Genomic DNA, 14,230 nt, shown 5'->3' with positions numbered 1-14,230 from the left:
GAACAGCAGTCGTTGTCATGTATCTTGGCATGAGAAAATTATTTTTCAAAAAAGGCACATATTTTGAAAATCAGACGTAGCTCATATTGTGGCTTTAAAAACAAAGTCTACCTTCTAATGGCTTGGGCAGGAAGTGGGCGGCCGGTTTGGTTTTCTTCACTCGGTTCCCCTTCATGGCTTGACCCTCTTTATTGAGACCGAGGAACCAGGCCCGACCCGACTCCTGCTGTCGGTACAACATGGACGAGTAGATGACGTAGTAGTTCTCGAACACCGACTCTTTGAATTTGCACTCTGCCGTGAAGAGTTCCTGCAAAGATAGATACACACACACACACACACACACACAAAACTCAATTTTCATGTATTAATGAGAGACGAGCATGACATCCACGAGAGGAAATATTGATGATTTATTTTTCACTTTCAACTGATGTCATCTGGCCCACAGCATCATACAGTGCGAATATAGAGTACAGTGTTCCCTCGCTTTTTCACAGTTCATCTATTGCGGATTCAGTGCATTGTGGATTTTTTTTCCATATTCATATCACGCACAAATCGTGGGATTTTGATTGAATGCTGTATTTTTTTTGTTCCTAGCCTAAAAACATTATAAAATGTATATAGTGTACAGTACAAATGTGAATTACTGTACGTTTGAGAGTTCGAAAGGTCCCGTATTTTGCCTATTGCGACCTCCATAGAGTGACTTTCTAACATGCGAGTGTCCACAAATGGCCCCTCCTCTGACAGCTACTTCGGTTTGAGCCACTTTTGGATCCGCTTTGTCCATATGTGGCTCAGACGGCCCCCTTTCCTCTGATTGGTTGCCTTCGTATTTGCTTTGTCGACAGCGCTGGCTCGGGAGCGGAGAGGTAGGCGTAGATCTTCGCTAGTGACGTCAAAAAGCTCAAGATATTCCGACGAGCTGATTTCAGGCCTCTCGGCAGAAAAACGTCTGGAACTCAGGAATGCGCGGACCATTTCGATTCATATTTCACGTTTAGTGAGGCGCCATCGAAACAATATTACATCCCAAATACTAGAAAAAAGTTGGTTTGGTCAAATATGGCGCCATTGAGTGTGAAGAAAGTGTTAATATGTGTGTGTGTGTGTGTATGTGTTAGTATGGTTGAGGTTACTAGGAGTGTGGGGATGATTACCAAGAGTCTCGACAGGTTCATATAGCTTTATAAATAATCGCCAAAATGTGTGGTCGATGCTTTGCGGATTTCACAAACATAACATAACCATCACGATAAATGAGGGATTACTGTACAACGGAACAGCACAAGTGTGTGGTTTGCGATGTATCTGACTCTAATGACGTCCGATTGGAGTGAAACGCAACTTCGGTTCCTACTGTGATTGTCTGGCAACCGGTCCAGCGTGTGCCTCTCACTCAAAGTCAGCTGGGATCGGCTCAGGCTCACGCACAACCCAAATGAGAACCAGCACTGCAGAGACCGGACGGATATTGTTCGCTTAAGTGAATCTCGCTTCTGGCTTGATCTTTGATCGTTTGCTATAGGTTGAATAGTCAAAAGAGTTGCTTTCGTCTTCTTAGCGACTTGTTAGCGTGGCCTGACCGGGCCCTCGCGCAAATGATGATCGAGCTAACCGAGCGGCTCCTCCGTCCTCGCCTCCACGTGGCAAAGACAAATGAACCCGAAAGGCGCCACATCTCTTCTTCGCTGTCGCCCATTCATCTCCAAGCAGAAGGGTAATAAAAGCGTTTCCACATTGTCCTTCCCCGCTCGGGCTAAAAATAAAGGGCCGCATCGTGATGCGTTAATCAAGGCACTTTGGGCACATCTGTTATGCGAAAGTCGCACACGTGAGCTGGCCTGCAAACTATGTATTTTATCACGTAGAATATAATGGATTCCAAATCTGTCAGGACGCTGAAGCGATTAACATGGACTCTGCTCTCGAGGCAGTTTACGTCTGCCTTTGTGAAAAGGTTACCATTGCTTGTTCCGTCCTTTTCCAAAACATATCCGCAGTGAACCCTCCACTATTCACGGGGGATTGGGACCAAGTGAATAGTGAAAATCCCAGAGTAACCGTCGGCCCCCCTCCCCAAAAAGGTTGGTAATTGCCTTGATACCACAACATGGTAGCAAAGATTATTATTATTTTTTTTTTGCCTAAACGAAACTCCTCAATCCACTTCAGGATATTTACTCGACAGCAAGATGCCACAAGACACCTCTGAAGTAATACGTTTATTGCTTTGGCCTGTGCACGAAAAGAGTAAATAGACGAGTTAGTCAGGAAATAACAGCGGATAGTTTCCCCCCAAAAAACCTGCGAATGAATTTGTGCATGCCGAAGCGTGACTATGACTTGCCCGACTCATTCGTCAAACACAAAAAATATGTTTCCACTCTCAGCGCGAGAAGAATTCCAGGTCAAATGTACGCATTTTCTTCTGGATGAGCACGACTCAAAAGGATGAAACGTGCTCTCAAACATTCGTCAAAGAAAGCCTTTAAGATTTTTAACAGCTCCATCTTAATCGTCAGCAATTCAAAGCCTCTGCTTTAATCCTTTACTACCGTAAATGAATAGGATTGGATCATATACAGTAGACTCCTGCCCCCCCACCCGCTTTGACAGTCGAGGAGAGGCCATTTCACTTGAGTGCGTGCGTGTCTCCCGAAAGCGAGCGCCGGCGCTCGGCAGCAACAGTGCACCAGCGTCGGGCCAGGACACAAGAGGATCTCCCCCCGACGCTCGGCCTTCTGTCAGAGGAGACGAGGTGGCTGAATGATTCAAACGGGCAGCACAAAAAAACAAGCAGCATGTCCAGCTGCGGTGCAGCCAAGAGAGGTTCTGCGGTGAATTTCAGCTGCTGTAATTTGAAATGAACTGGGAAGTAGAGATGGCTAAAACCACTGGGAGCGTGATGGATCCTGAGGGCTTCAGTTTATCTTTAAAATGAGTTAGTCTGCTTCATCCCCTGGGTTAAGCTGGGCCTGAAGTAGCCCTATGTTTAGAGTTCATGGAATTTTCTGGTCAACTTGACCGGAAAATCCATTCAATCAGTTTGCTCGGGGGATATTCTAGGCAAGACAAACTTTAACCACCACGCCTGAGGTAGACATCTCCATGAATGTGCACAACACAATGTAATAGACTACACTTTGAAGATTCATGTGATTCAAAATGCGGTATGAAATAAATCCAATAAAAGGCATTAGAATACGGTACTGTGCTTCCGACTGAAATATCTTTTGTTCCGTCTCTCGTCATTTGATCGTTTTCTGGACGTTTACAACACGTTTAGAAAGATTACAGCTACTTTCGGCCGTCGGCGTATTGTGTCCACAATCGGTGAGCGTCATCGCCCAGGTGTGTCCCGCACTTTCGGCACAAGTCGGCCGTCCGCGGGCGGTTAATACAACCTAAACTTAAAAGTGCAATACGATGTTGCACCTTGACTGGGCGCTGGACTTGTTACAGCCTCTGGATAGCGGAAGAGGAGGAAAAGTCCACTGGAGAATTTGTACGCCATGCGCGCAGACAGGGAATGTTTACTTCTTTTTTTCCCCAACTTAAGCACATGTGAGAATATGGCCCATAGTGCTTGGGAGCAGCTTCTGCCAGGAAACATTGGAATTTAATTCAGTTTCTCATGTGTGTGCACATACAGTGACGATATCGTCCTCTCCAAAGAGACGTCAGAAGGCTTCACAGTGCCGATATTCAAGGTAGAACTTTTTTCTGGTATAAACTGACGCCGTAGATGGAAGACTGCATAATAAGTCTCAATAACCTGCTAGCCTACAGAGCGAACGCGCGTCTCTTCACCATTCAACTCGAACAAGCTGTTGTGTCGACTCGCTCGCAGCACGAAGAGCTGGGGGAGGGGGCTCACTTCACATTTGACACAATACATTTCCATGCTTACAGCTTTTCTGAAGCTCTCTCTCACTTATTGATTATTTGCATCGCCCGGGACAGGAACTTTCATAAAATGTTCCTTTCGATTCTGCCATGGAAATGGAGAAAAAAGTAAGAAGGACGCCTGTGGAGAAGGGGACGTGAGAGACTACAGCTTTTACACGTCGGCAGGCGAGTGGAGCACTGTGGACTTTTCTGTCACTGTGAAAGAATCCCCATCCATCACACACACCCACACTTTGATCCAAGAGGCTGAGAACAGCATGGAGGAAACGGCAAAACAACACAAAGCTTTGAGATGTGCTAAACGAAAACAACTCCCGTAGCAGCAAGGATGCATACAAATCCGTGCATACACTGTGATATGTTCATTGTGACACTCCTTAAATGGAATGACAACGGATCGGGTGATCAGAATTAAGACGAAAGGCTTCTTTATACTCGCGCTGACGTCACTGCGGCTGTCCCTCGCGTAGTTTGCCTTTGTACTCGAGCGCAACCCACGCGCGCTGTTTTGGAAGTGTGCTGCAGTTCTCCTCCAAGTCAGGGGTGTCGCTGCGGCTGCTATTGGATAGGACACCACAGGGTGGAGTTTCCCCTGCATTTTTTATTTTTGTTGCCATTTCCGGTTGCCGTTTTTTACTACTTTCCTTTCAGTAACAAGGAACAAAGCAACAACAATGGCGACCGCGACAGAACAAATGGACCTAGATGACCAGATGTTGTCATTCGCACCTCGCAGCGCAAACACTCCCCGGCTCAGCTGGCTATTTATGACCCTCGTTCGGCCCTAATTGCCTTCCCCTCGCATGAATGTCAAGCAGCGTGCAAATACAAATTGTGTACTCGTTGCCTCAAGAGCAGCGTTAATCTTTGAGTGAGTCGCAGCAGTCTGCAGTAGCTTGTAAAACAGCAAGTTGTCTCCAGACCCTCGTTGGACACTCGTGAGCCTGTACTCACAATCATGACTCGTTAGTAGGATTTTGTACCAAAAGCATTATGCTCTAGTTAGTACGAAGTGACATTTTGGAGTGATACCGCTACTTTATTCTTTCTATTTATCACAATAAAGGTTCAGGAAACAAGCGACGTAAGTTAACACAAAAAGGTTGTCAAAGGACTGAGAGGAATTTGGTGTCTATCTGCAATATAGCAAATCGATGAACAGTTAGCGATCAATATTGAGCTGGACTCGAGATGGAATTGGTTTCAATTTGGTATGTAGCCTAAATACAACAAATCAATTAACACTTAGAAAATTCGTATCGATATGCAATTTCAATTATTTTCATAACAAACAAAAAGCACACAATCGTCCGTATAAATGGACTAAAACTAAACTCGGTGTACATGTTCGGTAGGGAACTAGTCAAATGCAAACAAAAACGAAGTTCTCAGCATTGTATATGTTTTATTTGCAGGTTATTTGCTGCTTTATATTTGTGTGAAGTTGATCTTCACCAATTTGGAACTGAAATGTCCTTGATTCAAATGTACTTTTCCATGCGGAAGGTGGGAAAGTTGCAACATCACAGTTTTCCCAAATGTTTTTACGTTCATTTAGATCCAAGAAAAATCCGTTTTCTTTTTGATTGAGGAAGCGTCACTGTTCAACGCGTGTCTATAAAGAGCTTTTAACAATGAGATTTGGTCCCGACTCCAAAGATTCCAGATTCTGTCTCGGCGTATCTGCCTGCAGCATCATCGACGCATGCGGCAACTAAGCGGCCCGTGTGTTTGTCTGCTTGACGCTTGCGCTTTTATTAGAGACGTCCCCGTGGACGAGGGAGCGTCGGCGTACGCTCCAGCTGGCAGATCGATCGTTGGCTGCACCAGTTGACAGGACTGGAAAAACAATTAGAATAAAAAAAAGAGCCTGATTAAGGATGTTGTTGAATGATTGTTTGAATGCGTGAATTTAGATGTGCAAATGATGAATACTATTTTCACGTGTATGAAAGACGGGTAAACCTGGTGAGTACATGCCCAACTGATCCAACAGATCCAAAACATCTACCAAAGGTTACATGATGTTTTGCAAAATGAATGGTGTAAAAACGGAAATGTGTAAAACTATAAGCAGAATGCAGTTGGTCCTGCGGAAGGTGAAAAAAGCAGTAGATCAAACATAAATGCATCCTCATCGAAAGTCCTGAGAGAAAACGTAGTTTGCCAATTTGGAATGGAGTTAAAAGAGGAGAAAGGCAGAAAGGCTTTATCTGGGCGCCTACCTCTGCCCTTGTTGTTCATTAATGGATGAGGCTGCCGCCCACCCCACCCCCGCCAGCCCAAACGACCTGTGACACTGCATTAAAGGCAGGAGAGAGCAACAATATGGATATAATGAGCAAAGCCCCGTTTACCCCACCCGTCCCAACGCCGCCACCTATGCTCCTCCCCCCGATGGGCTGGTAATTAATGTGTGTAACACACTTCTGCAGAATGTGAAAATATTATGGTCTGCACACCTTTCACTGTTTTAGTGAGTCAGTGGATTTGTTCAAGTGCTGATAACGTACACAGGGACCTATTAGGACTAGGTTACATTTAATTAAGATCAAAGGGCCTAAGTGATGGAATAATATTGGGCTAGAGAGCCAGGCCGAGGCTACTTTATTGTCTTATAGTGGTGTTAAAAAAAAGGAAGCTCAACATTATAAACTGCTGGAGTCTATCATTACAGAAAATAAGAATGCATGGTGTTTTTTTCGTTTGTTTTTTTAATATGCATTTGTTTGTCATCATAACCAAAATAGTGGAATATATTTCCATAAAATTTGTGTCTACCTATGACCGGACCGATTTGGATCTGGATTGTTGGTATGACAAAGGGACATTTTCTTCTATATCTGGCGATAGGACCGTGATGATATTCTTATCACAGACATGATGAAATGCACTGTGTTGCATTATTATCCCCAGAGGAGGAATTGGAACCTTTCGTCATTAATCTAAATCTGGAATCAGGATCTTGGTATTTTGATTTAGTTTTGAACCAAATGTTGAAAAGGTACGCTCATGAAATTGGATCAGTATGACCAAAAGAGGATTCGGAAGGTTTGAGCTTAGTCTGGAATCGAGAAGCGTCACGATCACTTTGGAAACAAGGACCTTACTCATAAAATGGTGAATGGATTATAATTTAATTCAACGTGTAACTTCTCTATGATCGGACCGGTTGAGATCTGGACCGTCGATACGACCAAGGGACAAACCGATTTACTTCTACATTGTGAATCTGGTATTGATCACTTTCTTATGACAGACATTTTTTTTTCCAATGTCTGTTGTCTGTAAACGGGTTTCACTGGTTTGTGATGAAATGTGGTGTGAAGAATCATTATAACCAGAGGAGGAATTGGAACTTTGGATCATAATCTGGATCAGGAATTCAGAATCAATTTTGCAACAAGAACGTAGCTAAAAGAAGAGGTGAACATATTTGGCTTAAGTTTGATGTGGTCCGTCATTATGACCAAGGGATTTACTTGATTAACTTTTGATGCTAACCCAGATGTCGAATCTGAATTAGATCATTTTTGTAACAGAAGGATCTGTACAGGTTTGGAAGCAATGTGGTGTGTAGCGTTGGCATGAGCGAAGGACAACTTGATGAATAATCAGAATCTGGATCAATTTGATGACATGGACAAAACTCAAAAACAGATTTGCCAAATATTTGGTCGCCACCGTTCCGTCACAAAGACCAAATGAACTTTCTACCACTTTGAGGATCCTATTTCTTTTTTTTTTTTTTTTTTTTTTTGTAACGTACACAATCCCAAAGCCGTGAGCGGATTTCAAAGGCGCATCCGTTCGTCCGGTCTGTCCACGGCTTATGGTGTCCAGGTCACGGCGAGCCGCGTCCTATCCCAGCTGACTTTGGGCCAAAGGAGGACTCCACCCCGGAATGGTCTCTGGTCAATCACAGCGTGGCAATAAAATGTGTTCCTTTTTTTCTTGTTTTTTTCTTTTGTGTTTGTTTGTTTAGATTTGCTACGACACAAGGATCGCGAACCTTTAACTGTGAGTTGGAATTTTGCATCCAGACATATTTTGCTGTCCGTACTAACACAGGATGCGCAAAAGCCAATACAGACAAGTAACAAACACTGTTTGAAAAATTCTTCTGCACTGCTGCTTCTTCTTGTTCTGTTGGCAATATGAATTCTTTTACCACTTTGATGGGCAGATACAACAGGGAGCAGCTTAATAAAGACAATACGAAGCAAGATATGCGCACACAGGTGAAGGACTCCATCGTCTGCATTGTTGCATCAAGTGCAACTCAACGAGGACATTTGCATTCCTCACCGCCGAAAATAGGTTCATGCAAAGCCATCTGTTAGCCACTGAAACCTCACACACACACATCTACACACTTGACACTGGAGGTGTCGAGTGAGGAGCTGCTATGCTTGTGTGAAGCTGAGAATTTACATGTACGATCGCCGTATGCTTCCGGAATGTACGTGTCAGAAGCGACACCTGACTGAGGTGGCGCTTCTCGTCCTGCCCGTACATTCTTTTCCTCTTGTACGGAAGCTGGCGCGCTTTCATTCGGGGAGGGCTTCAAAAGGATCAAGACGACAGCGTCGCCATCATCACATGGAGAAGTGCGACCAAATGCCAAGTCCATAAACCACCAATGAAGACGCCAGCTCTGCCCAAGGAACTCGCTTTCACCATGGGTTAGGACTCGATAAGGCCGCAACAGCGCCCGCATTGCACCACGTGACCGACGCTCTGCGTAACACGGCAAAAACGGTTTCTGCGCGTAGAATGCCGCGGAGATCATCTCTCGTGATTGGTCCGTTTTAGTCACGTGCCGTCATGACGTACTCAGCGTGCCCCTTGGTTCTACATGCCGTCTCCGCCGCCGCCTTCTTGATTGATTTTGCGGCATAATTCAACGTATCATTTAGCAGACACTGTTCCACGGTCGCCATTGCCGTTGCTTTGTTGCTCGTTACGGAAAGGGAAGGAAGAAACGGCTACCGGAAATGCAGAGGAAATTCCACCCTGTGGCGTCCTATCCAATAGCAGCCGTAGCGACACCCCTGACTTGGAGGAGAACTGCAGCACACTTTCAAAACTGCGCGCGTGGCTCGCGCGCGAGTATAAAGGCAAACTACGCGCGGGATAGCCGCAGTGACGTCAGCGCGGTCGTCGAGGACGAGGATAAAGAAGCCTTAAGTACCGCCGTTTTGATAAACTCGTTTTCGAAAGGGCTCAGCCCTTGACTCTAATGTATATTAAAAAAAACTAGCAGTTTTTTTCCCGCTGGAAAAAGGGAGGCATTTATTTGTCTTCAGTGTTACACCGTCAGCAGACAAGTGAGTCAGCTCGTTACGTGGCTGCACGAGAAAATCATTAACTCGCCGCCTTGCTCCATCTTTAATTATTCAGTTTAATTGAACACATTTCAGCTCCAATGTTTGCAGTTTCATGCACACAACTAATGAAAACAAGCAACACAATGTGTCATGATTAAATGTTGAAATGTTTTTAATTCAAACTTGATGTCCAAGTAAAACGTATTATCACCATAACAATTTAAAATAATATCTTGTTTTTAAATAAAGGGATGCAAATTAAAAAAGATTTGTCCGATTAATTGAAAAAATAATCAGGAGATGAGTCAATCATTAAAATAATCATTAGTTGCAGCCCTGATTTAGCATGAAATGAAAATAAATCAATTTATCGATCGCTTCCAATGCAGTTGATTGTGCGGAATTGATTGCCGATTCCTTCGGGTGTTGACGCAATCGAGGCAAAATGGAGTTCACCGCAACTTGGCGGGAACCGGCAGAGGCGCTGCTGATTCCCGCAAATCATTTGTTGTCTGAAGAACAAGCTGTGGAAAGTTGAGTTACGAAAACAGCCATTTCTAATTTGATTGATTGCTTTTACCCCCAGGAATTTAGTCCAATGATCCCCAGCAGAGACGAGGGCATCCCCACGAGCAGTAGAGACTAAGGGCATCCTCGTCAAAAAAGCCCTGAGAGAAAATCTTGTGAAAATGGGAAGATAAATTCGCTGCGCCTTCATTGGCTCATACAAATCAGAAAGGCGCTTTTGTCACGGAGCGCCCCCCTTTGCGCCGGGCCGCTCGGCCGCTTTGATAGCGGCCCGGTGGGACTCTCGCGCAAAACAATATGATGCACGACCGCCAGGCACTGAATATGTTCGGCATCTATTTCCTGGAAAAGATCACGACTCTCTGTTCATTCTCTTGCCGTGAAAGTGCGTCACATCCCCTGCGACTGAGTGAATTCTGCGCTAATTGACCTTTTCTGGTATCAAAGAAATGAGGTTGTACCTTGAAGATTAAGCGTTTTGTTGTTGATTTCATTTGTGATCAAAAGGTAGAGTGCTATATGTACACGCCGTCGGAATGGGCGCCGGCCGATCACAGTGTCAAATATAGACAAACGACCATTCACACCTATGGCCGATTTTTGGACAGCCGTCTCCAATTAGCCTCTAATGACGCTTTACAGGGTCTTTAAGTCCTTTGTACAGTGGCAGATGCAGCCAATACCGAACCGAAACTGTCACGCAGCGTTTGGTTTTGCTACTCGTAGGTCTACAGCGTCGCAATGTCGCAGACCTAACAACCAATCAAATATACACAAGCGTTCACACACACACACACACACACACACAAAATGTTCAGTGTAAGGGAGACTCAGCCGTTCCAATTCAGTGCACAATGTATACACACTGTGTTTTACAATAATACGAAATGTCTAATTTTGTAATGTACCTGTGGCTAGAAAGCAAAGTGTGTCGAGTTTCTGTCACTAAAATGCACGAGTGCAGTCAACGAAAGGGCGATGGAGTCAAGGCAACAATTGGGTTAAGCAAGTCGTAGGCACTGAGTTTGTTTTTGTTTTGCTAATATAACAAAACCTTCTATTGACAATTTATATCAGCTATTTGAACAATAATTGAGAGACTAAAGTTAAAGTCATAGGTCTATTAGTATTACATTATTTATAATGTATTTATATCAATATATTTAAACATTAAAAACCGCCAATATGTAATGAATGTCAGTGGTAAGTGAAAAGTACACCAAAATGGCACTGCTCAGACTTAGTGTAGCTGTACCATCATGCGTACGACATTTTTCACCCCCACCCCCCCAAACACACTTGTTTGTTCCACTCCGAGCTGCATTAAAATAAGCTTCCGAGCGGTTCCGCTCAAGATGTAAGTGCGCTACCTTCAAATACAACTAACGGGCAGAAGTAGCGGGGGCAGTCTGAAGCTCACAAAGCGATAACGGCAGGAGCGCTTGAACCGTCCTTCCTTCCTTCCCGAGGAGGAGGAGGATGAAGAGCGTCTCGCGAGGCCGCCGTTTGCCCACCTGCGCGCCCGCGTGGGCGGCACGATCACAACCTCCATTAGCGAGCAAAAACCGGCATCATGAGGAACGCGACGCTCCGACCTCAACGATTCCCACTTCAAACGCATCTGGAGGTCGGTGGACAAATCCGCGTCGACATCACAACAAGAAGCTGCGTCGAACTTCAACTTTGAGCCTCTTCCCGTTTCACGTGCTCGAGCTGAGATTCAGCATCATGAAGTTTTCGTGTCAACGAGCTGTCTACTCTTGACCAATTTGAAAAGGAACGAGGAATTTGGACACGTGTCGCGGGGCTCCCACACACTCAAATTCATTCATTCATCAACTATAACATTCAACTTCTTATCCATCCATTTTTTTTTGTATCCCTCTTCTGCTGTTTCGATGGCAAGTTGCCGGACCAGTCGCCAGTTGACCATTGGGCACGTGCGACCATTCGCACTCACGTTCCCACCGACAGCGTGAGGGAATTGAATTGACGCAAGTCAGGAAAGCACTGCAGTGCTTTCAACCACTAAAAGTCATTTTCTGCGCAGGACTCACAATATTGTTCAGTGAAAAGCACTGATGCTGCACACGGGGGCGGAAAATTCAATCTCATGTAACGTCGTCGTCTTTCTTAAAAGGAATGAAGACTCTGGGCGGCACTTAAGATGATCAATTGGAGCACACAAATCATCTTAATGCCAATCCCAAACCTTCCCCCAAATGCAATTATCCTCTCGCATATTATTACGATTCCCCCCCGAGACGCATTCAGGGACCCTTCTTGGACTCTCAAACTCCGTTTACAGCTGCGTTCGTGACTGCAAGGAGGTCAGACATATCCGACTTGCAGCAGAAAAGATTTCACTTTAAAGTGTCAACAAAATAGCTCACTACAAACGATTTTACTGCATACCAATGTCGAATCGTTGAGTTGGCCACATGAAGTCAGATTTCTCCATCTTGTGGAAAGTTGGGTTACATTGATTGGTCCCAATTTCAGTCCAACTTACAAGGTTCTTCCCAACTCCGATAATATCCAATTTCACGCTTTTCTTCAACAAAGCAAAAAGAAAGACTTTTGACATTCCAAACTTTGCCAATTGCACATTTACCTCAATATACTGCTGTTACTATACCACAAACTACACAAATCTACTGATTACTACATTTCACCCATGCATCCATTCGCAACACCGCTTATCCCGGTTCGGGTCGCGGGGCGCTGGAGCCGATCCCGGCTGACTTCGGGCCAAAGGCGGACGACACCCCGAACCGGTCGCCAGTCGGTCGCAGGGCACAACTAAATTTCATTTCCGCCAAAAAAAAAAAAAAAAAAAATTGGATGTAATAGTGAGAGAAAAAAAACAATTATGTAATAGTGAGGGAAGAAAACTGTTTCATGTTTTGTTTTGTTTTATCTCTCCCTGTTACTCATGAAAGTATTTGATTTTTTTTTTTAAGTGCTTATTAAGGAGATGAAATATTATTATTCCTTCAATACGGAAACCACCGTCAGTTTACCATTTTGAATGAATATAATCACAGGTTTTGAAGCACACAACTCGATTTTTCATGTCAGGTTTTCAAGAAATATCTTTCTTCATAACCTTAGAGTCTATGGTTCTAATTATTATACAAATGACATAATAAATAAGAATAATGTAATTAAATAATGATTAAAAACAAATCTCTCAAATATGATTTTTGGGGAAAATTGTTTGTATTATGCATGACTGCGATATTAAAAAAAAAAAAAAAAAAAAAAAAAAGTCCTGTAGATTGGTGGCCGTGTCCGGACATAACAGGACTTACAGGTGCATCTCAATCAATGAAATGTGTTGAGCTGCACCTGTACAGAGTGTTTGAGTGTACTTACTGATGTGTAGAGATGACCCTCCCCGTTCATGGCGATGTACAAGCCCGTCTTCACAGACTGAATGGCGACGACTCGGAGGCCCACGGGAATGAGGTTGAACAAAGCTGCGAGATGCAAAACATCCACAAACATCGTTTACAGAAAACATCACCGCGTCATCCAGACGGTGTCTGGCAGCTAAGTTAGCGTAGCCTCAAAGCGCGCAGAACTTCCTGTGAGTTTGCTAATGAAACGCTTGCTGGCGTATCTGGGCTCCATCACGGATGCGTGCTTGATTTAATAGTCCCGTAGTTGCCGTAATAGAGCACATGTGCCCGCCTGCTAATGGCCACTGCTTGTTCTGGTGTGAGACAACACAACAGTAAATGTGAGCATACAGGATAGTTCAAAAGGGGAAAATGCTCCAATACAAACGCAGCAATACTAGTGAATTTACAACAATTGCCTCTTCCGAAGAGTCCATGTTTTCCCCCCACCGGCTATCGTTCAAAACAGACGAAAAGCGTTGTAGAATTCCGTCATATCGAAGCGACCATTTTGGTTATGATACTGAATTCTAGCCCAGGGTGTGACAGGACTTACGTATTATAACTTTGAGAGTCATCTTGTTTTTATATTGCTATCTTCACCTTTTTACACTTGAAATGTTTTTTCGTGATTTAGTTTTGTCGTTAGTTACTCTGTGTGCACATACAGGCTACATACAAATGGCAGCAAATGTCCATTCTGTTGGAGAAGATCCATTTTTCGAATAAAAAAATGTTTTCGACTATCCAGCATCGTCACTGTCGACTGGGCCTTTTGAACCAACGTGAAGTGGCATGTGCCACATCTCGTCAGGGCGCCACGCTAACGTCGAGTGTCACTCGTTAGCAGCTAGCAGTCAAACGAAGCCGCTAGCCTCGAGCTGCGGTGCCGCGAGCGGGCCCTTGTCCGTCCGTCTGTTTCCTGGGCGACCGTCTGTCTTGGAGGTTTCGGCACTTGTGCCCCGTGAGCATAAATCGAGGTTTTCAAACGCTAATGACGGTAAACGCATCACCGTTTGCCCACTTGATTTCAATTCAACGCGTGTGCAC

The 14,230-nt window shown here is 44.4% G+C and overlaps 1 protein-coding gene across 2 annotated transcripts in view; it reads right to left on the bottom strand.

The window, feature by feature from the left end:
* fgf14 (fibroblast growth factor 14) overlaps window positions 1-14,230 on the bottom strand; it is a 67,507-nt gene that overhangs the window by 4,085 nt on the left and 49,192 nt on the right. For both annotated transcript variants that reach the window (XM_061692337.1, XM_061692338.1), the window contains exons 3-4: window positions 13,155-13,258; window positions 112-310 (exon numbers count right to left, since the gene is read on the bottom strand). In XM_061692337.1, the coding sequence (XP_061548321.1) occupies window positions 112-310; window positions 13,155-13,258 (303 nt within the window). The remainder of the gene's footprint in view (window positions 1-111; window positions 311-13,154; window positions 13,259-14,230) is intronic.

Source organism: Phycodurus eques, chromosome 12, assembly GCF_024500275.1.
Source record: "Phycodurus eques isolate BA_2022a chromosome 12, UOR_Pequ_1.1, whole genome shotgun sequence".
NCBI lineage: Eukaryota > Metazoa > Chordata > Actinopteri > Syngnathiformes > Syngnathidae > Phycodurus > Phycodurus eques.
The sequence above is the reverse complement of the archived record's forward strand: the minus strand, read 5'-3'. Positions and strand labels throughout refer to the sequence as shown.